Genomic DNA, 22,612 nt, shown 5'->3' on the forward strand with positions numbered 1-22,612 from the left:
CTGGAAGGTCTGCAGGCATAGTCTTTCTCTCCTCGCATACTTTTACGCTATTTTTTGGCTTAGTACACTTCCACATCCCCCCCTTTCTTCCGTTGTGGAACCCAAGGGAGCAGGCACACACTCAGGGGTCCCGGGTACAAAACCATGGCATCTCCAGGGAGGGCTGGGAATGTCACCTTGCCCGAAACCCTGGAGTGGCGCTACCAGTCATTGAGGGCAAAACTTGGGCCACTGGTCTGACTTGGGATAAGGCAGCTTCCTACATTCCTAAGGCACAGAGAGTAAGTCGGCATCAAGTGTTCTGTCGCTCCCACAATCTCTTGCAATCCCCATAATAATATTATTTATGCGTTTTCAAATTAAATTTATATGCCGCCCTTCATCCAAAGAGCACCTGGTGTATGTGTGTTACGGTATACTGTTATTGGACGCCCAACTCCCATCCTCCCCAGTCAGGATGGCCAGGAATCAAGGATGATAGGAATTGTAGTCCAGAAGCATCTCATTACACTAGACATCCTGTCTGAGGCAGAAAAGCCAGGCAAAAGCAACCATGAGATTACTTGTCAGGCTCTAGGCAGGCTTTGGTGGTAGGGAGAAGTGGATGGAGCAAGTGGCACTGCCTCTAAAATCCAAACATGCCAAAATGGGCCAAAATAAGTTGGTAATTCTCCTTACCGACACCCCACCCATGAAAAGCTCCCCAGTCAATCCAACCCCAGCTAGGGGCAGTGGCAAACCTACGTTTTTGGGGGGGCCCTGAAGCTCCAACTGTTATGGGGACCCCTTTGCAAGCAGCGAGGTATGGGTAACCGCTGTTAGCTTCTTTAAAGGGGTTGTTCCACAACAGATCACCACTTAACTGCTACATCTCAAAATTTTGATTAAAATTGCTGTACTAGATTATCTCACCCGTATGATGCAAATTAAAAATTCCTATGCCTTACTGTTCTCGAGTTATGGGGAGGGGATAAAAATTAAGGAGATGCATCATAGAATGATGAAATTGAGTCTACTAGAGCGCCCCCCCTTTAAAAAGCAATGTGCACCAAAAATCGCTTTTGGGGCCCCTCCAGGATTAGGGGCCCTGAAGTTTAAGGTGCATCATTCCTGCACTGCAGGGGGTTGGATTAAATTACTCTTGGGGTCCCTTCCAGCTCTACAATTCTAATAGCAGATCCACCCTGGCTGGGGGGCGGGGTGCCTTTGAAGGCCTGTCCCGCCCCCCACTGCACAGCCTGGCATAGACATTCTGGTCTTGGGCACTCCGGCGGAGGACCCCCGCCCCACCAAAGACGGGGAATGAATGGGGCCGTGCAGGATAACGCAGAGCAGGAAGATGCGCCGGGAGGGGGGGGGCGACCGCTGCGCCCTGGCCGCACCCGCCGCCGCCAGCAGGGCCCGGCGCCGCTCGCTGGCCGCCAGCCGGGGGGAGGGGTCCGGCGGCTCCGTGCGGTCGCGGCGGAGCCGGAGCGGCTTCTGCTGCAACAGAGCAGGGGCGGCAGCAAGGGAAGCAGCAGCAGCAGCAGGCGCGGCCGGGGGCGGAAGTCCTTTGTTGCTGCAGCCGGAGGAGGCGGCCGCGGCGCCGGGAGAGCAGCTGGCCGCCCCTCGAGCCCCCGCGCGGCGCGCCTGCCTCGTCCTCCCGGATCCCCCCCGCACCCTGCATCGGCCTCGGGTAAGTGGGGCGCGGGGCGCAACCACGGCGGCACAGCGCTCGCGTCCCCGGGTAGAACTTGCGCAGGCCGCGGGAGTCGACAGCCTCCCTCGGTGGCGCAGCGCCGGAGCGCGCGGAGAGAGGCGCGCTGCAGCCGGGCCGAGGCCTCCGGCCTGAGAGAAGCCGAGCGCAGCGCGATCGCGGAAGGGCAGCGCCCGATCGCAGGCGGAGAAGCGCGCTCGGGCAGCCGCCCTTGCGTGCGCCCGTGGCTGGAGAGGCTGGTTCCGTCCTCGTCTCTCTCTCTCCCTGCGCGCGCTCCGGAGAGGGAAAGGCGGCGCTAGCTGGCGCGCCCGGCCTTGGCTGCATCGGGGCTTCCCGGCCGAGGCCTCTAGAGTTGCTTCCCCGCCCTGCCCCGCTGGAGCCATGTGGCTTGCGCCCTGCGCCGCCATCGGCGCTCTCCTTGGGGGAGAGGGGAGGGCGAGAGGCGAGGCGAGGCGGCAGGGCGCCCCTGGCGGCGCAGCTCCTTCTGCTGCGCGGACGATCGGCAAAACTTGGGTCCGGGGATCGGGAGCGGCGGGGGAAATCGAGGCAGTGCCGTGGATCCGGGAGATCCATCTGCTCTCTTAAACCCGAGGTCCCACGGCATATCGTCCGGCGCTGGAATGGGCTGTAACTTTTCATACCAAGTGGGCCGCAAAAGTACTTGGACACGAACCCCAGACCGGGTGGTGGGTGACGAAGCTAAAATTTGACACCTCCCCCCAGCTCTCATGCTGCCTTACCAAAGGAAGAGGCATGAGGCTCTGGCAGGACCCTAGAGCCCTCCTACCTCCTTCCCCAAGCTGGGAAAATGCGAACTAGGCTTTGGGAAGATGGGCACCTCCTTCCCAATGCCAAGAGCCTGGCTTATCTGGTTTTGGGAAGGCAGTACAAGGGCTGGGGTAAGGCGTCAGATGTTGCCAAAGGCCACCAAAACACTGAGGACTACTGGACCCCCCTGATCTAGACTCTTTTCAGCTTTGGTGATTGTGCAAGGCCTGCGGTTCACAAGTCACAGTTTCCCCCCCTGCTCTTGGAATCAGTGAATTGGAAGGGATCCTGAGGATCATCTAGGCCAACCCCCTGCAGTGCAGGAATATGCAGCTGTCCCATGTGGGGATCGAACCTGCAACCTTGGCATTATCAGCACCACGCTCTAACCAGCCAAGCTATCCAGGCTCTGAATATGGCCTACCTTAAAAACCATGGCCCTTTAGGATACCCTGCTGTGAGTAGTCCTTGAACTGCTGGCTTCTCACTTTGCTCCAAACTGCCCCGAGATTTGTGGCTGTAAATTTATAGGTATGTTTCTGCTCTACCCCACGCTCCAGTTTCTTCTAAATTTGCTTCACTCTCCAGTGCTGAGGCTTATCAGTTGTCAAAGATAACTTAGGATTGGTTTGGTTTTTAAATGTTCCTATAGCAGCGGCGCAAGTTGGGAAGTTCAGAATGTATAAAACCTGTTCTCAAGTGTCACCAGCCTCTGAAAAAGGGGTACTTGGGAAAGGACACCCCTTCTTCCAGGCGTGCTCTTATACTAAAGCCTCATACTTTAGTGGTGGAACACATGCTATGCATGCAGAAGATCTCAGGTTCAATCCAGTACTCAAAATTTGCCAGGCATATTTTGCACCTGACTTATTGGCCAGCTGCAACCAACTGAAGATGCCTGGGTGCCAGGATGGCGCCTGACATCTCCATCATCTGGAGTTGCATGCCTGGGTATCCTTGGTTCCTGATTTGCACACACTAATAACCCATCCTGTGGAAGTCTTATCTGCTAAATTTTATCTGCACAATCACAAAGAATTTCAGGAACCAAAAAGTCATATTGAAAAATACGACTTTCGAGCTGTCTGCCCCAAAAATGGCAACTAGGCATTCCGTTTGGTGACTTTAACCCTGATTTAAGGAGCACCTAGATTATATATTTGAGTTTCTAACACGGGTTCAATTCTTCCCTAGCACCACCTGTTACAGTATTTGGCTATTTGGATGGATAGTCTAATGTGCCATAAGGTGACTTCCTGTGTCCATCCATGTATTTTTCACAGGCCCCTTGTTCAGAATAGTATTGCGCTGACTTGGTCGCCTGTGGTGAGCAGGAGTTTACTGCAGGTGACCAGACAAGGAAGCTTTTTCATGGTCTTATTCTCAACAATGCAGGAGCAGAATCTGACATTGTGAGAAATCTTAGGGTCATAGGAAGCTTCCTCCTACAGAGGCAGACCATTGGTCCATTTAGCTTAGTATTGTCCACACTTAGTGGCAGCAACTGTCTGGGGTTTGAAGCAGGAGTGCTGCCCTGCTATGTCTGGAGATGCCTGGGATTGACCTAGGACACTTTTGCATGCTAAAAGTGTACCACCAAACCAATAATCATAGAGTTGGAAGAGACCACAAGGGCCACCCAACGTTACCAGACTCCATGCATCTATGGTTAAAGTAATTATCTGGAACTGCCATCAGACGTGACACTAACAAGAAAACTGCACGCCCTGCATTATTTCCTGTCGCCTCCCTATTGGAAGAACTGATCCTTGGAATCTAAGGAATCCCTATTGGAAGAACTGATCCTTGGAATCTAAGGAAGCCTTGCACAGTTGGGCTAGACCAGGCATGTCCAAAGTCCATTTCGGAGGCCTAATCTGGGCCCTATGGCAGTTTATTTCCTGGGGGTAAAATCCTAAAAAAAGCTCAACAACTTTCCTCGGCCCTTTGGCCGGCCCTTACAGCGTTTCACTTCATCAAATCTGGCCCTCTTTGAAAAAAGTTTGGACACCGCTGGGCTAGACCTTTAGTAAGATAGCGCAAAATAAAGAGCCAGCTTTTGAGTTGTCCAGGGCTCTTGGTCAGGCTTGATGTTGAACACAGCCATGGGGTTGGTGGAGAGAAAAGCTGCCTTGATTCTTAAGCCACAAAAACCTGCATTTAGCCAGACTCCACTGTGCTCCATCTCAAGTGCAGCGCAGGAAGAGAGATGGGTCTTGCAATGCAATTCTTGCATGTCTGCTCACTGCTCTCCCTGAGTTCAATGGTTCTTGCTCCCATGCCTATTAGGACTGCAGGTGGCACAGACATGCACTAGCTTGCTCTGGTAATTGGATTAGCTCCACTGGCTGCTGCGTAGGTTTCAGACTGCACTTAGCAACACGGGGACAAAGACAAGCCGGGGTGGTTTAGTGGTTAGAATGTCAGGCAGGCTAGGACCTGGGAGACCGGGGTTCAAATCCACACTCAGACGTGAAGGTCACTGGGCGCAGGCACTGTCTCTCAGCCTAACCTACCTTGCAGGGTTGTTGTAGTGGCTGGGGATGGAAAAGAACCAAGTAGGCCATCTTGAGCTCCTTGGAGGAAAGGTGGCGTATAGATGTAATTTGCACAGATGGCACTTTGGTAGCCAGTCCTCAATGTTTTAAAATGCCTTCGGCGAGGCGGGCATGAAGCACGCTGGACTAGTAACTTGGGAAGATCGGCATCATCTACAGTGGCTGGCAATGGCTCTCCGGGATTTCAAGCGAGAGCTTTCTCCAGCCTTATCAGGAGACGCCAGAGATTGAACCTGGGACCTTCTGCATGCAAGGCAGGTGTTCTGCCCCTGAGCTACGGGGAAGAAACCAGGGGGCTCCAGGAGTCTGCAGTTGAGGGGTGAGCCTCAGCAGGTTCCCTGCCACCCATGCCGAAAAGCAAACCACTTTTTGGCTGCGAGAATGAAATGTTTCCCCCCTTCTTAATCCTGCGGCTCAGAAGTTTGGGAATGACATTCCTCTCGAAACAACCGAGCCCCCGTTACCCAGGCCTCCCCAGTCACAGAAAATCACTCTCTCTCTCTCTCTCTCTCTCTCTCTCTCTCTCTCTCTCTCTCTCTCTTTCTCTCTCTCTCCAGAATTACTCTTGGCTTAATTTGCTCGGAAACATTCTGTTAGTTGGTCTCCAACCAACTAATATTTGTTTTGTTTTATTTTTGTCCCTTTTGGGCAATGCGAGCCTGGGAAACCTCTCTTAGTGCTGCCTTAGTGCTTTCAGCCAGCCGGTGTCATGACGCTTAGGGAATTGTGCAAATAACGTGGCAGAATTTCTTCTTCTTCTTCTTCTTCTTCTTCTTCTTCTTCTTCTTCTTCTTCTTCATTTCAAAGAGACGCTCTTCTTGCATTAGTGGGCGGAGAGGTGGGCGGACGAGAATGGAGGACAAGTTGCCGAAGCAGGAAGCCAGCGTGTGCCTGCCCGGCTGATAGATAAACTTGCGCGAAGACCGCTTTGCATCTCCCTGTTAAGTTTCTCGGAGGCAGAATCTGTTCCCCCCTGCATGCTTTCTCACCGCATTGTGTGTGTGTGTGTGTGTGTGTGCGTGCAATCATGCTTTCGCCCGTTGCTGCTGCTCCGTCGGACTGTTTGTTGCAAACCAATATAGCCGGTGATGTCATGAGCAGCATGTGAACTGGAGCTCTCGCTGCTTAGGCAACCGCTCCTGTGGAAGGGAAAACAGGAGGAGATGCTGGGAGTCTTCCTTGGCTTGGAGGCATTGCTCGCCTCTGCTGCATTTCCTGCATTAAGGCCCCTCTCTCCGCCCCATTTGCAGTTCATTTCAAGTTTATTTATTTTTTCAGTGCTCTATAGCAAAAGCCTCACACTCGCTCATCGTGGTCTGGGAAGGAGTGCCGCCCCAGCTACAGCTGGCTCACGTTAGGAGGGTGTCGGAAGGATGCGGAAAGGATGGTGATAACAAAGTTTAGGAAGCGAGTCGGGTGAAGCGAAGCTGCAGGAATTGGGTAGGTTTGGTGGCTCAGATCGGGGAAGGGCGCAGCGGCAGTGCATCCGTCAACTTTGCATGACATAGATCACAAATTCAGGCCCGGGAGAGAAACTCCTGCTTGAAGAGCTGCTGCTGGTCAGTGTATACATAACGCTCTAGACCAGGGGTCCCCCAACTAAGGTCCGGGGGCCGGATGCGGACCAATCGCCTTCTAAATGCGGCTCGCGGACAGTACGGGAATCAGTGTGTTTTTACATGAGTAGAATGTGTCCTTTTATTTAAAATGCATCTCTGGGTTATTTGTGGGGCCTGCCTGAAGTTTTTACATTCATAGAATGTGTGCTTTTATTTAAAATGCATCTCTGGGTTATTTGTGGGGCATAGGAATTCATTCATTCCCCCCCCCCAAAAAAAAATATAGTCCGGCCCCCCACAAGGTCTGAGGGATAGTGGACCGGCCCCCTGCTGAAAAAGTTTGCTGACCCCCTGCTCTAGACAAATCGATGGTCTGGCTTGGGTTTAAGGCAGTTCCTTGCATCCCTTCGTGATTCCTCAAGCCATGCCAGCACCTGTGGCAAGAGGCATGTTGTCCTGAGCCACCCACCCAGAGCTCCTCGTTTTCTCTTCTTCTGGCACACTTGGGAGAGGCTGTCCTCTAGGTGGAGGTTTGAGATGTTGTGTGGATGTTGGTTGATGCATGAAGCATCCTGCGCTGAAGAGGAATGCTGAGCTTGCACGATGCAGGTGTTTTGATCTTCCCGTGGGTCTTGTTTGTCTGTAAGGATGTAAAAGCAGCTGTGGGGCGGGGGGAGAGGAAGAGTTGGGTAGGCATGGGGCAGCAGCCCTTTCCTCCCACCTTGCATTCCTGATCGAATGCCTTGCCCCCCGGACATCCAGCTTGCAGATGCAGGAACCTGCATTTTTCTTTTTCTTTGCACCTTTGGAGAAATGCTTTAGACCAGGGGTCAGCAAACTTTTTCAGCAGGGGGCTGGTCCACTGACCCTCAGACCTTGTGGGGGGCCGGACTATATTTTCAAAAAACAACAACAACAACCACAAATTCCTATGCCCACAAATAACCCATTTTAAATAAAAGGACACATTCTACTCATGTAAAAACACACTGATTCCTGGACCGTCCGCGGGCCGGATTGAGAAGGCGATTGGGCCAAATCTGGCCCCCGGGCCTTAGTTTGCCTACCCATGCTTTAGACGAGGAAAGCAGTGTGGAAGTAAAGAGTTAAACGCGCACAGGCTCCCTCTTGCTACTGCCTTGATTGGGATCAGTGCCTCCCTATTCCTGGCAGCTGCTTTTGAACTTTCTGGAAATCTGACCAGGGATCTTCCATGTCTCCTTTGGCCCTAAAAGCCTGAGCTACAAATCAGGACGTCTGTGATTAAACTCTGGCCCCAGCCACAAACTCATTATACGTGGCTTTTTGCCTGTTAGCCTCAGTCCGTTACACTCACCCACCTCTTAACCCCCCCCCCTTCACAGATGCCTCAATGTGTTTTAAAGATTACAAGACAGGAACACCTATTGAGTGCTTTGCACACTGTATAAATGCTATGCATTATTCAGGAGGTTGTGGGCTCTCCTTCATCAGAGGTTTTTAAGCAGATATTGGGGATGCTTCAGTTGAAATGCCTGCATTGCAGGGGATTGGACTAGATGACCCTCGGGGTCCCTTCCAACTCTACAATTCTGTGATTCTATGATCCCTAGACATAAATGGGAGATTTTGTGGGGGAATGGATGAGCAACGTGCAGCTGAAGTGCCTTGCTGGTTGCACTCCAGAGACCTGGGTTCATTTGCCCATTGAGCTATGAAGCTTCCTGGGTTCCCTTGGGCCATTATTGTATCTTAATTATTATTCTTAACTAATTGACATAGGAATACCCTTTTACAATACGTCTAGAGGAGGTTGACAGACACCACCATACTAACAGCTAGAAACCGTTTTCAAAACGGTACAAAAACAACTGGAGAAGATACAAAATGAACACCTAAAGCAGAGACTTTTTTCATTCATCTGGGAAAGCTGTCTTCGGTTGTTTTTGGAAAGTACAGATAGTGGGAACCTGTTTTATCTCAATAGGAATGCTGTTCAGGGACAGCCTTACTGAAGGCTCTGCTGCAAGTTCCCATTCAGTCTTCCTTAACCTAACCTTCCTTACAGGGTTGTTGTGATAATAAAAAGAAATACCACCGTCCCCATAGTGCACTGTCCTGCAAGTGTGTGTGTGTGTGTGTGTAAATAAACTGTAAAAGTGATGGCAATGTTTCTCTTGCACATCTCATAGAATATGCCTTATGAACAATTGGAACTTAGGATTTTGCAATGTATTGGAAGCCATTGGTATCTCGCTAAAAAGGCATACTTGAAGTCATAAGTCTTTGACTGCAGTTAACTCAGGCTAGAGATAAAAGAAGGCAGGGGAGATAAGTATGCAGTTTGGAAGAGAGTTTGTTTTGGCTGCAGGAAACCCTGGTCATATCCCCACTCAGCCATGAAGCTCCACTGAGCGGTTTCCTTGTCCGTCTGTCTTCCTGTCCTTCTCCCTCCCTCTATTTCCTGCCTGCCTTCTTGTGAGAATGAAATGAGGCAACCTCCATGAAAAGCTGCTCTGAACTCTTTGGAGGAAGATTGGGATACGGATATTTGCAAAAAAGGGAACACTGTGTGCTACCACCCCCTAGAAGCAAGTTTGCTTAAAAAGATCTCCATCGTGTTGTATTCGTTGCTCAAAAGGATGGTGGCAATTTGCTCCACATGTTGAGCTGCTGCTGTTGACGTATGTGAGCTGGCAACTGGTTTCCTGAGGCTAGAGAACCATCTCCCTGTCGCCCAAGAGGAAAGCTTTTGTAGTTGTAGTTGTCTACACTGGCTGGCAGCAGCAGCAGCTCTCCAGGGTTTCTGGTGGAGCAGCTCTCCCAATCCTACCTGGAGGTGTTGGGGGTTGAACCTGGAACCTTCTGCATGCCAAGCAGATGAACAACCTGTTTGTGACATAGAGCCCCTGTCTAGAAACATCCATAGTTGCAAGGTGACTGGTCCATCATATTCTGCATTGGGGAGGGAAATCATTACACCTTAGCAGTGCTTTGGAGGGTAGACTCGAACCAATGGCTTCAAGTTACAAGAAAGGAGATGTTGACTAAACATTAGGAGGAACTTTCTGACAATATGAGCTGTGGAACAGTCTCCCTTGGGAGGTGATATACTCTCTCCTTGGAGCTTTTTAAGCAGAGGTTGGATGGGCATCTGTCATGGATGTTTTAGTTGAGATTCCTGCATTGCAGGCCGTTGGACTATCAGGGGTGCACAACCTGTGGCCCTCCAGGTGTTGTTGGACTACACCTCCCATCATCCCTGATCACTGACTGTGCTGTCTGGGACTGATGGATGTTGTAGTCCAGAAACATCTGAAGGGTGCGCCCCTGGACTAGATGATTCTCGGGGTCCCTTCCAACTCTACAATTCTGTGATTCTATCATTCCTGCTCCTTTTAATTCTTCTTGCTAGTGTTAGTATATTGATGATTGCTATGCTTTTGACTCCATAGGCATTCCTTTTGTAAATCGCCTATTTCTGCATTGCATGGCAAATAATAATAATAATAATAATAATAAATAATATGCAGACTTTTAACCACTGTGGATCCATTTGCCAGGCCTCATAAAAGGCCCTTCTCAGCAATCCTGTTTTGCAACAGCATTATTAGGAATCCAGCATATTTGCCGTAGCTCTGTCCCACTTTTGGCAGCAAGCCTGCCTATTTTTGGAGACTATGGAGCGATCACATTGTGGTATGGTGGAGCTCCAGCCTCTCAGTAACAAACTCCTCACATGCTTGTTTGGCAGATCTTGGGTTGGGGGAAATGTGAAAACTGGCAAATGGTTTTCTTTAGCAAAAGGGGCTAAGGACCGCAACGCACAAGTAAAGTTGCCCCGTCTCCTAATCATGATTAGGAACACCCCACCAGGATCATATTCTCTTTCCCTGCCCGCTCCAGCAAATTTGCTCTTCTTTGCGTGATCAGAGTTAACATGACATGTGCATTCATCTTAATTCTAACCAAGTTCTATTCATGGCTACAAACCTGCGTGCTTTGCCAACGATAGTTAGCTCTGCAAGGGGAAGGCAAGGAGGATGCACATGAAAGAGGGAAAGCAGAACATGATCCTGTGAACATGAAGAGGGAGAAGCAAGCTGCTAGGGCACTTGGGATCGCCTTACTATGCTTAGGGATTTCCTTAAAGAAATCGGTATTTTTCCATGAGCCCTTAGAAAGCAGGTCTTCACTGTTTGCAGCCCATGATGGTTTCAGCAATCTGTTTCTAATATGTCCTAAAATGAGCATTAGGCTTTTAAATAGTTCCTGCATGGTCAAACAGGCACAGAGAATGGGAAAATCCTAAATGAGACACGGATTCGTTTTCACCACAGTCCCAAACAAGGACAAAATATGTTGGTGGTTGTTGACATCCATATGTCTCGGAAGATAGTGCAGTGATGGCCAAACTTGGCCCTCCAGCTGCTTTGGGACTACAACTCCCATCATCCCTAGCTAACAGGACCAGTGGTCAGGGATGATGGGAATTGTAGTCCCAAAACAGCTGGAGGGCTAAGTTTGGCCATCACTGTAGTAGAGGAATGTGCCTTTGGGTCACCCATGATTGCTAGATGCACCCTAGCCTAGGGTCTCATTTAGGCAGTAGCATCTGTTGCTCCTGGTTCAGTTCCATAATGGACAAATAATTTTTTTCCCTTCCAGTAGCACCTTAGAGACCAACTGAGTTTGTTATTGGTATGAGCTTTCGTGTGCATGCACACTTCTTCAGATAATGGACAAATGAATGTGCAGGAAGCTGCTATGGGAAGAGGCAATTATCACACACACACACACACACAGAGAGAGAGAGACAGACAGACAGACAGACAGACAGACTCTGGGTGATTTGGATGGGCAGGCGCTAGATCAGTTTGCATCATTCTCTGCCTCTACAGTAATGTTATTCACCCCCCCCCAAAAAAATATGGGAGTGGTTGAATGACCCCATAGCATTTCTCAGCCAAGCAGCAAAGCCAAATCACATTTCCAAGTGTCTGCTGTTAACAGAAGCTGAAACATATTGCGTGCACTGCAAATGCAGCATATGTGGCCTTTCTGCAATATGCAGAGCTGAATTAACAACCATCGTCCTAAATATCGTACGGTGCAGTTTGAAGATTCTACCGTGGAGAATTGAGTCGTTGTCCTCCCCCCCGGTCCTTTTAAAGCCTTCACAGCTGAAAACTCGGTACTTTTTGTCACATGACGGGAGTGGCAATGATATGAGGTCATTAAAACCAAAATGCAGCCCGCTTAGCAAGAAAAACAGGATGGCTACAAATCTCTGCAATGTGCTTTTTGAGTAGGTGAGCACACCTGCCCTGGGCTGCACTGGGGCAAGCGTTTCACCACAACTTTACTGCTTATATTACCTCAGGAAGTGGCCCTTGTTTCATAGAGGGTGGACATTAATGGAAGCCCACCAACTCCTGTGACTGGTAACCAGGATGAGGCCTTGGGATTGGACCGGCCAGGCAAAATACTAGAAACTGGGTCTTTTTGACTTGCATAATTAGCACAGCATAATATCTTGCCTGCTTCACTCCAATTCCCACTGCAGCACATAATACCCTTTTGCTGTAATTCTGAACACAATTCCTTGGAAATAAGAGCCCGGCAAGATGTTATTCCTAGTGTGCTTTTAGACACCGCATTGCCCTTGGACCTTCTGTTCCATGCTCTGCCCCTCCCAATTTTATTTTATTTTAATTACATATTGGCAGTGGCTGGGAGGATGGATGGATTTTACCAAGACAACTGAAATTAATAAGAAAAAAGGGTGATTTAAATCATTCAACTGTTTTGCAGCAGTGCCCATGATGTTTTCTAAGGTTTCAAAATAATCCCCCAGGTCCAAAAAGGCTGGGGACCTGTGCACTACCCATACATAGTGACCACAAATCTTGCCTTTTAAGACTACTGAAGACTCCCAGAAGCCAGCTAGAGAAAACTTGAGGAGAGGGTGGGCAAACATGCAAAAAAGCAGGAGCTGCTGGCCACTTTTCCCCCTTCTCTTTATCTCTTATTATCTTTCAGGGGCTAATTTTCCCTGGAACATACCCCTCCCAACTCATTGGAAAGGTTAGTTGCTGAGCTGTGCCAAAGAAGCATCTGCTTCCCTGTGAGACCTGAGCACACGCTCCTGCTTCTCTGTGCGGTAGCTTGAAATCCTGCGCCGCCAGCCTTCAGGGGGAGCTCCGCTAGGCATGGATACTTTACATATGGCATGCGCAATGTGTCACCAGACTCTTAAGTCACGTTGATTTCAATGAAGCTTTTTCTCTCACCTAAGAATTCTAGGACCGCAGCCTACCCTCTGCAGCCCCTGCGAGTATTTTTATTTATTTAATCTTCTTACTTTTATATCCCACCTTTCTGTCATGGAACCCAAGTTGGCATACATGTGGGCCCCGCGTAGGAACAGATGCAGGCCTGCTTGGCTCCAGCACTGTGCCTTCAGACTTTATTACTGTCAAGGAACCGTCAGAGACCAGCGGGGTGGTGCAGGGGCTGAGGGAAGCCTGGAGGGGAGAGGGCTGGGGGATGTTCCAGAGCCCAGACACTCACCCAGCCAGACTAGCAAGGAGGGAGCAACGGCATTTTCGTTGCTCCACTTACGTAGAGGGGTGAAACGCACGGAGGGGAGACTGGGGTGTACCCACGTTCCTTTGCTGGGGGTGCTCCAGGAAAGCGCCACTTCCGGAATCTGAGAGTGATGTGAACTTTTGAGCTCTGCACTGTAAATAATAATAATATTTATTATTTGTACCCTGCCCATCTGGCTGGATTTCCCCAGCCACTCTGGGCAGCTTCCAACAAAAATCAGATACAAAAATATAATAATAATAATTTATTACTTGCACAATAAACCTGTAAACAGATGGACCGGAGTCCAGCGTGTTTACTCATGAGAAACCACTACAGAAACCTCACAGCTACCCTGGGTAGAGGCAGGGAAGCCAGTGAGTAACCCCAGCACACACACACCCACAACACAGATTCCCTGAGGTCTCCTGTGCCTCTCATTTGGCTCCAGAAGCATATCAAAATGCATTCATCCTTGGCTAGTATGGTAATCGGTTAGGGCAAAGATAACCAACATGGTGCCCTCAAATATGTTGCTGGACTACAACTCCCATCATTCCAGGCCATTTGCCATGCTGGCTGGGGCTGATGGGAGATGGAGTCCAACAGAAGCATCAGAAGGGTACCATGATGTTGGCCATCCCTTGGTTAGGATCATGAGGTAGTGAGGCTTTTCTTGTTTCAGTTGTCAAAACCGAGCTGATAGCTGTATATATATTTTTTCTCTCCTCCTCCTCCCTTTTCCTCTTGTTTGCACAGGGCCGTGATTCTGGCGCAAGATGGCAAGGACCAGCCACAGCAGCTATGTCCTCCAGCAGCTCAACAACCAAAGAGAGTGGGGTTTTCTCTGCGACTGCTGCATTGCGATCGACGACATCTACTTCCAGGCGCACAAAGCCGTCCTTGCCGCCTGCAGCTCTTATTTCAGGATGTTTTTCATGAGCCAGCAGCACAGCACGGTGCAACTGAACCTCAGCAACATGAAGATCACGGCCGAGTGCTTTGATCTCATTTTGCAGTTCATGTATCTGGGGAAAATTGCCACGGCCCCCAACAACTTTGAGCAGTTCAAGGTGGCCATGAACTCGCTGCAGCTGTACAACGTGCCGGAATGTCTGGAAGATATACAGGACACAAACTCCTCGGGTCTCCGGTGCTCCTCTTCCGCTTCCAGCACCCAAAATAGCAAAATGGTATTTGGTGTGCGGATGTACGAAGAGACGCTGGCCCGAAGTGGGAGTGAAGCGAGCAGGTGCGGTGCTGAGCCGCCAAGTTCGACGGTGAGCACATCCCAGAGCAGGGAGGTCAGCGACGAAGCTCTGCAGCTGAGCAGCTTATCTGAGCAGCCGTTGGAGAGCTGCAAAGGGAGTGTTGCGCGCAAGGCCTCTGGCGCCAAAGACCGAGTGTCCATATCGCGCCGCTTTGGGAGGAGCTTCACCTGCGACGGCTGCGGCTTCAGTTTCAGTTGCGAGCGGCTGCTGGACGAGCACATCATGTCCTGCACGAACAGGCACTCGTATCAGAACGCCAGGTATTACGGGGCCGATAAGAAAGACAGCGGCGAAAGAGACTCCACCCTTAAAACCCCATCTCCCCAGCTGGACAAATTCAAAGCAGAGGCAAGCCAAGCGACAGATGGGTCGTCCTCCCCAGCGTCAAATGTAACTAGCGGGAAAGGCACTAGCGTTTCATTGGAGGCGCTGGGCAAACAGCGGAGCCGAGCCATGGAGAGGAAAAGGATAATTGTCAAGGTGGAGCCAGAGGACAACCCCATCGACGACCTGAAAGAGTTTAACATTATTAAGGTGACCGACGGCAACGATTCCACCGACAACGACGAGCTGGATGACGACGACCCGGTTTACAGGTACTACATTGAGGAAGAGGTCAGTGAAAACAGGCGTGTTAGGAAAGCTTTCTTAAAACCCCACATGCCTATTGATGAGGAGGCCAGGAAATATTTTAGAAGCGCCAGGGTCCTCAACAGTAAAGTCAGTGCTGTTGAGGAGGGCCCGGAAAACGCGTCCTGTGAACTGTGCGGGCAGACAATCACCGAGGAAGACCTCTCTTCTCATTACTTGTCCAAGCACATAGAAAACATATGTGCGTGTGGGAAATGTGGCCAGATACTGGTGAAAGGGCGCCAGTTGCAGGATCATGCGCAGTCCTGCGGGGAGCCCCAAGACTTGACCACCAATGGCTTAAGGAACATGGAGGAGAAAATTGACATGGAAGAAAGCCCCGAGGAGCAGTCTGAAATCCAGGACATGATGTACGTGGAGATGCTGGACGAGTTCGGAGACGGCCATTTCCAGATGAACAGTCTTCCGAAGAAACAGCTCTACAGGGATTCAGCTTGCCCTTTCCGGTGCCCTAACTGCGGCTTGCGTTTTGAGACTGAGAATTTGGTGGTTGAGCACATGTCCAGCTGCCTGGATCAAGATCTGTTCAAGAATGCCATGATGGAAGAGAATGAGAGGGACCACAGACGCAAGCATTTCTGCAATCTTTGTGGGAAGGGCTTTTATCAGCGTTGCCACTTACGGGAACACTACACGGTGCACACCAAGGAAAAACAGTTTGCTTGTCAGACGTGCGGCAAGCAGTTCCTAAGAGAGCGCCAGTTGCGCCTTCACAACGACATGCACAAGGGCATGGCCAGGTATGTCTGCTCCATTTGTGACCAAGGAAACTTCCGGAAGCACGATCATGTCCGGCACATGATATCCCACCTGTCAGCTGGAGAGACAATATGCCAGGTCTGCTTTCAGATTTTCCCAAATAACGAACAACTCGAGCAGCACATGGATGTTCACCTCTATACATGTGGCGTATGTGGCGCCAAATTTAATCTGAGGAAAGATATGAGATCTCACTATAATGCCAAACATTTGAAAAGAACATGAAGGCATAATAACGATTATTAGCAAGAACTAAAACAAAAGCAAGTGGAACACCAAAGCATAGCAAACAATCATACATTTTAAAAAATTTAAATGGCCTGTTTTGAAATGTTCTGGTTTTGTTTGTTTGTTTAAAAGAAACGTTAAATCATGTGCTTCTTCATTTAGGCTGCAATCCTATGCTCATTTACCTGGAAGTAAGCCCCAGTGAGCTTAATGGGACTTTCTTCTAAGTAAATAGTTATGGAATTGCACTGTTAGGGTATTAAAGTTCATAAAAAGCACCAAATGTTTAATTATTGCATTTTTACTCTTGCCTCATGTTAAGTTCTGTTTCTGTGTCCCCCCCCCCTGCTTTCTTAAGTAGATGAATCAAATCATTATTTTAAAACTCTAGACTTCAAAAGCACACTGTAGTATTACCTAAATCACCGGCTTCTATTAAACAGCTTCTCAGTTTCATCAATGTAAGCTGTCTCCTTTTCTATTTCCATGTGCATAGAATTGAAGAATTGTACAGTTGGAAGGGACCCTGAGAATCATCTAGCCCAACCCCCTGCAATGCACGAATATGCAGCTGTCCCGTATGGGGAGTAAACCTTTCGTGTGAAAATCAAGACTGCATGATGTTTAATATGTGCAGGGATTGGGAAGCAGTATCCACTGACCACACCCCAACACATAGCATAAACATGCTTAAGCCTGTTGAAATCAAAGGGCTGTGTTGGACTGTACCAATTGAGTGGTAGTCAGCTAAGTTTTACTCAAGAGTAGACCCAATGAAATTAATTAATATTACTAAGTTAGGACTATTAATTCCAGTGATTACACTGAGTAAAACCCATTGGGATTATAACTTAATGTATGTACTGGCTATCACAGACATCTTGTTTGATATTTAAATCTCATGATCCAGAGCACTTTGGGTGACTTTAGTTAATTCTGCAATGCTATCTTGGGGTGAAATGAGAGGACGGCACATCCACAGGAATTCTCTGCTGTGCAGATGTGCTGCAGCAGAAAAATCAGGATGTTGCAGCATAAGCACATTGTAAAACATCCAGGATATACTCTAAAACAGTCTTCCCCACCCTTGCTACCTTCCATGCTTTGGACTACAACTCCTCTGAGGACCATCTCCAAGGGTCTTCTGGCAGTTCCCTGACTGCGAGAAGTAAACCAGGCAGAGGGCCTTCACAGTAGTGGTGGCCTCCCTGTGGAATGCCCTCCCATCAAGGAGATAAAGAACTACACAACTTTTAGAAGACATCTAAAGGCAGCCCTGTATCGGGATGTTTTTAATGTTTGACTTTTTATTATGTTTTTATATGCCCTAGAAGCCGCCCAGAGTGGCTGGGGAGACCTATCCAGATGGGTGGGGTATAAATATTACTACTACTACTACTACTACTACTACTACTACTACTACTACTACAGTATTAACCAAAGCCTCAATTAATGGCTACCACAGTACCAATTCTTCATTAAAAATAACAGGAAAAACTGGTGATGAAGAGTGGGAAGAATAGGCAGCCCAGTAAGGAGGATACCTCAAGATGCTTGTCCCAGATCTGTGGTGCAATGTCTACTTAATGAGGGCCAAAATTATCTGCGGAAAGTGGAAAATGTATGTACCATACACAAGACCACCCTCAGTGTGATATCCTAGACTGCAGATCTGAAAGAAGGCAGAGCTCTAGTTAGTGGGAAAGTTCTCTTTGTGCCCCTAGACCCTTCCTTTATCTCCCAAGTTGCAAAACAGACTACAAGCTGTCTTTGATTTTCACATTCTACAGAAGCTTGTATTGTTTCCAACCATTCACCATTTAGACTGGTTTCAGTTGATGTATGAGCTCTGCCTGGTGACTAATCTAAAACATGCATGCTTCTTTTGGAACGGAAATAAATGCTGGGTGGTTTGAAGATTGCAAACTCAGATCCTATGGCAGGTTGTACCTTCATTTAAGACGGGAACTGCAGGGCAAGGTGCCAAGTGCCACCCTGCAAACCTCTCTAATTTGGCCCTTGGGAGACCTTCCCCATGCCCACACCCTTCTCCCATGGCCAGGCCCCACACCTGTTTTGCACCCTCATTGAGTGTGTCCCCCCCCCTGACATGTATGCTTGACTTCTCATAATACCTCTTGCTTGAATGGATGGAATATACGGAATGGGGGATGAGTATGTGTAGAAACTTCAATGTTCCAGCTACTCTTGCCCAGCAGTGATATGTGGCTCCCAGAAAGTTTCCCAGAAGGGAATGCGGACCTTTGGCTGAAAAAGGCAACCAACCCCCTATTTAAAACTGCACTTCTCAACAATAATAATGGTACAAACGACACTGGTTTAATCCTCAATTTACTACTTTCACATGATATAGGAAGGTGTGAGCCTCTCTTCTCTGCAGCAAATACTTAATGCCCCTAGTGGATAACCAGTCACCCCATTGCTTTTTAAGGGACAAGAGCTGCACTAACTGGGTACTATGTACACTATGTTCAGGGACAGTTAATTAACAGTGTGCTGTCTCCTTAGACACAATACAGTCTCCAAATCACTCCCTCTCTTGCCTTGAACTAGGAGGAAGCCAGGGAGCTGTATTAAGCTAGGAAGCTGCATGAAACCCACGTTAATAAACCTGTCCAGTTGTCACACCTTTGTGGGGTCTGAAGTCTGCAGTTTGTGGTCATGCCTATGGTGCTGTGTCCATGATGTTGCCTGACTGGTGCAGGGCAGAGGATGCACCTGCTGTTCTGCCATATGAAGATATTGGCCAGCCAAGTTAAGTGAGTGAGTGAACTGGGCCTCTGAGATGGGTTCCATAAGGCTCAACAGTATTTGCTGACACTTGTGGGTCGGGTCAGCAGGCTTTGTGTGACACGTCAAGCCAAACTGGGCCCATTGTGGATTTCAGAGACCTACTGCTTACTGTTGCAAACACTGGGAGCTCTTGAGAGAATGTAACAGGCCACAATATGGGCTCTGTATGCTGCAATTTGTGCCGGTCTTATACCTAGCAGGGGTTGGCAACCAGAGGTCCTCCTGGGCCAAACTGGCACCTATCCCATTTAGCAACACAAGGTGTGTTGGAGGGTATTTTTTAGCGGATTCTGTAGCAAACCATGGGTAGAGAAAGTTGGGAGTTTCAACTGTTGATATTTCAGTGTGCCTTTAACAGCAACATGATTGCAGACATTAGAATGGGATACTGTCTATTCCTGTGATGTGATAAATTTTGTCTGTTCAGCCTGCTGTTAAAGGCGCAGGAGCATCCTGGCTGTTCCCATGGTAGCAGGCAACTATATTGATCGGCTAATTCATACAGCTTTCATCAATGGACTATGCCCGTAAAAAGACCAAGAGCTGCTTTGGCCATATGGTATATCTCTTTACTCTGATGCGATCCATTTGAAATATGGCTGTGCCTCTATAATGAGCACTTTCCATACTGGCTTGGCTGCTACCAAGGCCCTGCCATAGAACAGCTGCGTGTTGCAGGGGACTCTGGAGCATTTTCTAAGGTGCAAAAGAGTACATGGCAAGAGCTGGCTTGGGCTCTTGGGCCTCACAGTCCCCAAGGATAAGCTGAGGATGCACCCTGCATTGTTCCCTTGCAACAAGATATTACTACCGTACAGAGAAAATCAGTAGTGGTGGACAACTTTCTGGGAAGCTTGTCAGCTGTTACTGATTTTCTCTTTGAGAAGTAGCCACTAAGCTTGTAAAACTCCCAGAAAGACAAGTTGATATGATTTACTATTCAAAGAGCTACAGTGCTTCTGGTAATTTGTATCAACTCATGGGCTGTGTGGTTGCCAACTTGTTTACAGGAGGCAGTTTTGTGCATTTAACAGCAGCATCGGAGGCAGAAATTCCACAACTGCATCTGTTGAAATTCTACCTGTCGAAGGTAGCAATCCTGTTGCTGTCTTGACCTAGGTTATGTAGTTTTTAAGCAGGCAGGTTCTGCCACTGTTGAGGCAGTGTAAGCCTTCCTGAAACAAGTGATTTATATATTTAGTTTTGGTTAGTGTTAAATCTGGGCTCGCCAGAGAAGTCAATCATACAGCACAAAAGTGAACCTGCGTTTATCAGTTCTTTGCCTTAATACTTTATTCAAAAGTTCCTAATCTGACTTCCTGGCAAATAGTTGTCAGCTTGTAACTTTAAATGCCCTCAAGACAACTTGGAAAATTAAGTGGCAGGGGCTGCTTCCCTCTGTTCCTCTCCCCCCCCCCTCCGCCCCCGGTCTTTTCACCCACCCAATCCTAGCCTCTAAACAGGAGGTAAATGAGGCATCCTGCTCATTAGGCCCTGCTTTCATACCCAGAGTCTGTGAGTTCAAATCCTTGCTGTTGTCTTTAAATAGTCTCTCTATTTTTAGAGGCAGTGTGGTGTAGTGGTTAGAGTGCTTGCCCAGGACCTGGGGGACCCAAGGTTCAAATCCCCACTAGGCCATGGAGCTCACTGGGTGACCTTGGGCCAGCCATTGCCTCTCATTTCAACCTACTTCACAGGGTTGTTGTGGGGATTAAATGAGGAGGGGGAGAACCATATACTGTACACCACTGGGAACTCCTTGGAGGAAAATCGTGGGATATAAGTAAAAGAAAAATAAAAGAAAGAGGAAGGAGTATGAGAACCAGAAGACATGTGACATCAGCTGCAACTACTTTTATCAGTGTGCATTTAAAGGTAAATAAGGGTTCTGGGTTGTAGCCTGAAGCCCTACTGCAATGGTTCCCAATTGGGGGTCTGCAGAACGCACCCAGGGGGTCCGCGACCCCATCCCTTGCCTCCTCCACAACTTTTTTTTGGGGGGGGCATCATTTTTGCATGGTAATATCACAAATTTTATGGCCTATCTTAGAGCTGTGTGGTTTTTCAATATATAGGCCAAAAAAGGTTTTGAAATCTCACTGTAATAACGATTTTGACCTGGCAATACACAGCAATATATTGCTCTTTGCGCGAGGGAAAGCAGGGCAGCCGATTTCAAGGCACCGCTGATACCTCAAGATGATCTCAGCTCATAATGCTGCTGATCTGAGCTGCCTTCCCTCATGCAGATGGAGAACATGGCAGCTGATTGCCCTCACTTCAAGACACCGTGGCACTACCTTCCCCTGGTACTGTGGCACAGCAGCTTTTCTCAGTCAGCAGGAAAGCAGCAGCAGGCTGGCTGCCACCACTGGCTGCCCCACTGACAGTGACTTAATGCACCCCCCATCCCCATCCCCTTCCCCTCAAACCATGCAATGGAGGTGACTTCACTTCCTCCTCCTTCCCCCCCCCCCCCAATCTCCATGACTGCTCCTTCCCTCATCCCCACGCCTGATCTCCCATTTCAGACATCGTGATATATCAGAATATTGCAATGTTTAGCTGCTGATATATCACGAGGTATCGCTCAGCCCTAGTCTGTTTTTTTAGAATACCTAAAATCCTTTGCTTATTAGGGGCTACCCCACATTTTGTTCCAAAAATTACTTTGCAGAGGTTACTACCATAAAGTTATCAACATTTTCAAAAGCAGGGGGTCCATGGCTTGGCTTTTGAAAAATAGGGGGTCCTCAGTTATTAGCTATGGTAATTGGGAACCCAAATTATTGAAATGAATAAAACTGAAAATTATAAATAATAATAAGGTGCTAATCTTCAACCCATTGTCACAGTTAAACCTATGCAAAAATATCAATGCCCTAATTGTGACCCCCCCCACACACACACCATACAGTGAGGCACAGAGACTCCATGTGGGCACAAGAATGTTAGGGGCTGGATATGCAGTTACTGGTGTCCTTGTGCTTCAGAACTCAGTGGCACTGTTTGCCCTTCCCACAGTGTGGCTTAGACATACTGTATCTAGGATTGTGCTGCTACTTAGGAAAATACTGCTACCTAGGAAAATGCTGTCTAAATTAATTCAAAATATTTCTGGCTAAATGCATTTGGCATTTTTCTCCAAAGGAAATCATAGCATTGTAGAGTTGGAAGGGACTCCATGGGCCATCTAGTTCAGCCCCCTGCAATGCAGGAATCCTGCCCACAGCCACCTTGGGTGGGCTCAAAGCACCAAGCTTCTGGTTAACAGCCAGACACACTTTGTCTTTGGGGAATGCTGGCTTAAAAGTGGTCTGCTACAAAATATATCGATTTGCCAGCAATAAAAGTTGTGGAAATGAACTCTTGCCTGGCTTCTAAGCTTGCAGAGACCTGCCACCAAGAGCGCCAATTCATTGTCTTCACTCCCGCAATGCTCCTATGGTTGCTTACTTCCTATCATGATCATGACTAAGACCACAACTCCCAGCCCCATTTCCCACTTTTCTTTAGCCTTATTCCATAACCCTAAAACCCAACTAATTATCTGCCTCCTGATCTCCTACCCTAATGTTCCATAATCTGGGGGGGGGGGGGTATTCCAAAGAGACAAGTCATACTAATAATGCAACGGAGGCACTTGCACGTGAAAAAACTATGAAGAAGTAGCAGGGGCGTACCCAGGATCAAAACTGGGGGGGGGGGCAAGCCATGGTCGTTCAGGTTGTGACATTT

The 22,612-nt window shown here is 48.6% G+C and overlaps 1 protein-coding gene across 1 annotated transcript; it reads left to right on the forward strand.

Annotated features, from left to right (window-relative positions):
* The first annotated feature begins 1,409 nt into the window (after window positions 1-1,409).
* ZBTB1 (zinc finger and BTB domain containing 1) lies at window positions 1,410-16,520 on the forward strand. The gene is made up of 2 exons (XM_033137264.1): window positions 1,410-1,675; window positions 13,911-16,520. Exon 2 carries the CDS (start codon window positions 13,931-13,933, stop codon window positions 16,055-16,057), a length of 2,127 nt encoding a protein of 708 aa, XP_032993155.1. The 5' UTR covers window positions 1,410-1,675; window positions 13,911-13,930; the 3' UTR covers window positions 16,058-16,520.
* The last annotated feature ends 6,092 nt before the right edge of the window (window positions 16,521-22,612 follow it).

Source organism: Lacerta agilis, chromosome 1, assembly GCF_009819535.1.
Source record: "Lacerta agilis isolate rLacAgi1 chromosome 1, rLacAgi1.pri, whole genome shotgun sequence".
Lineage (NCBI taxonomy): Eukaryota > Metazoa > Chordata > Lepidosauria > Squamata > Lacertidae > Lacerta > Lacerta agilis.

Excerpts from the sequence above, each read along its gene's own strand:
- ZBTB1 (XM_033137264.1), top strand. The coding sequence starts at position 13,931 with ATGGCAAGGACCAGCCACAGCAGCTATGTCCTCCAGCAGCTCAACAAC.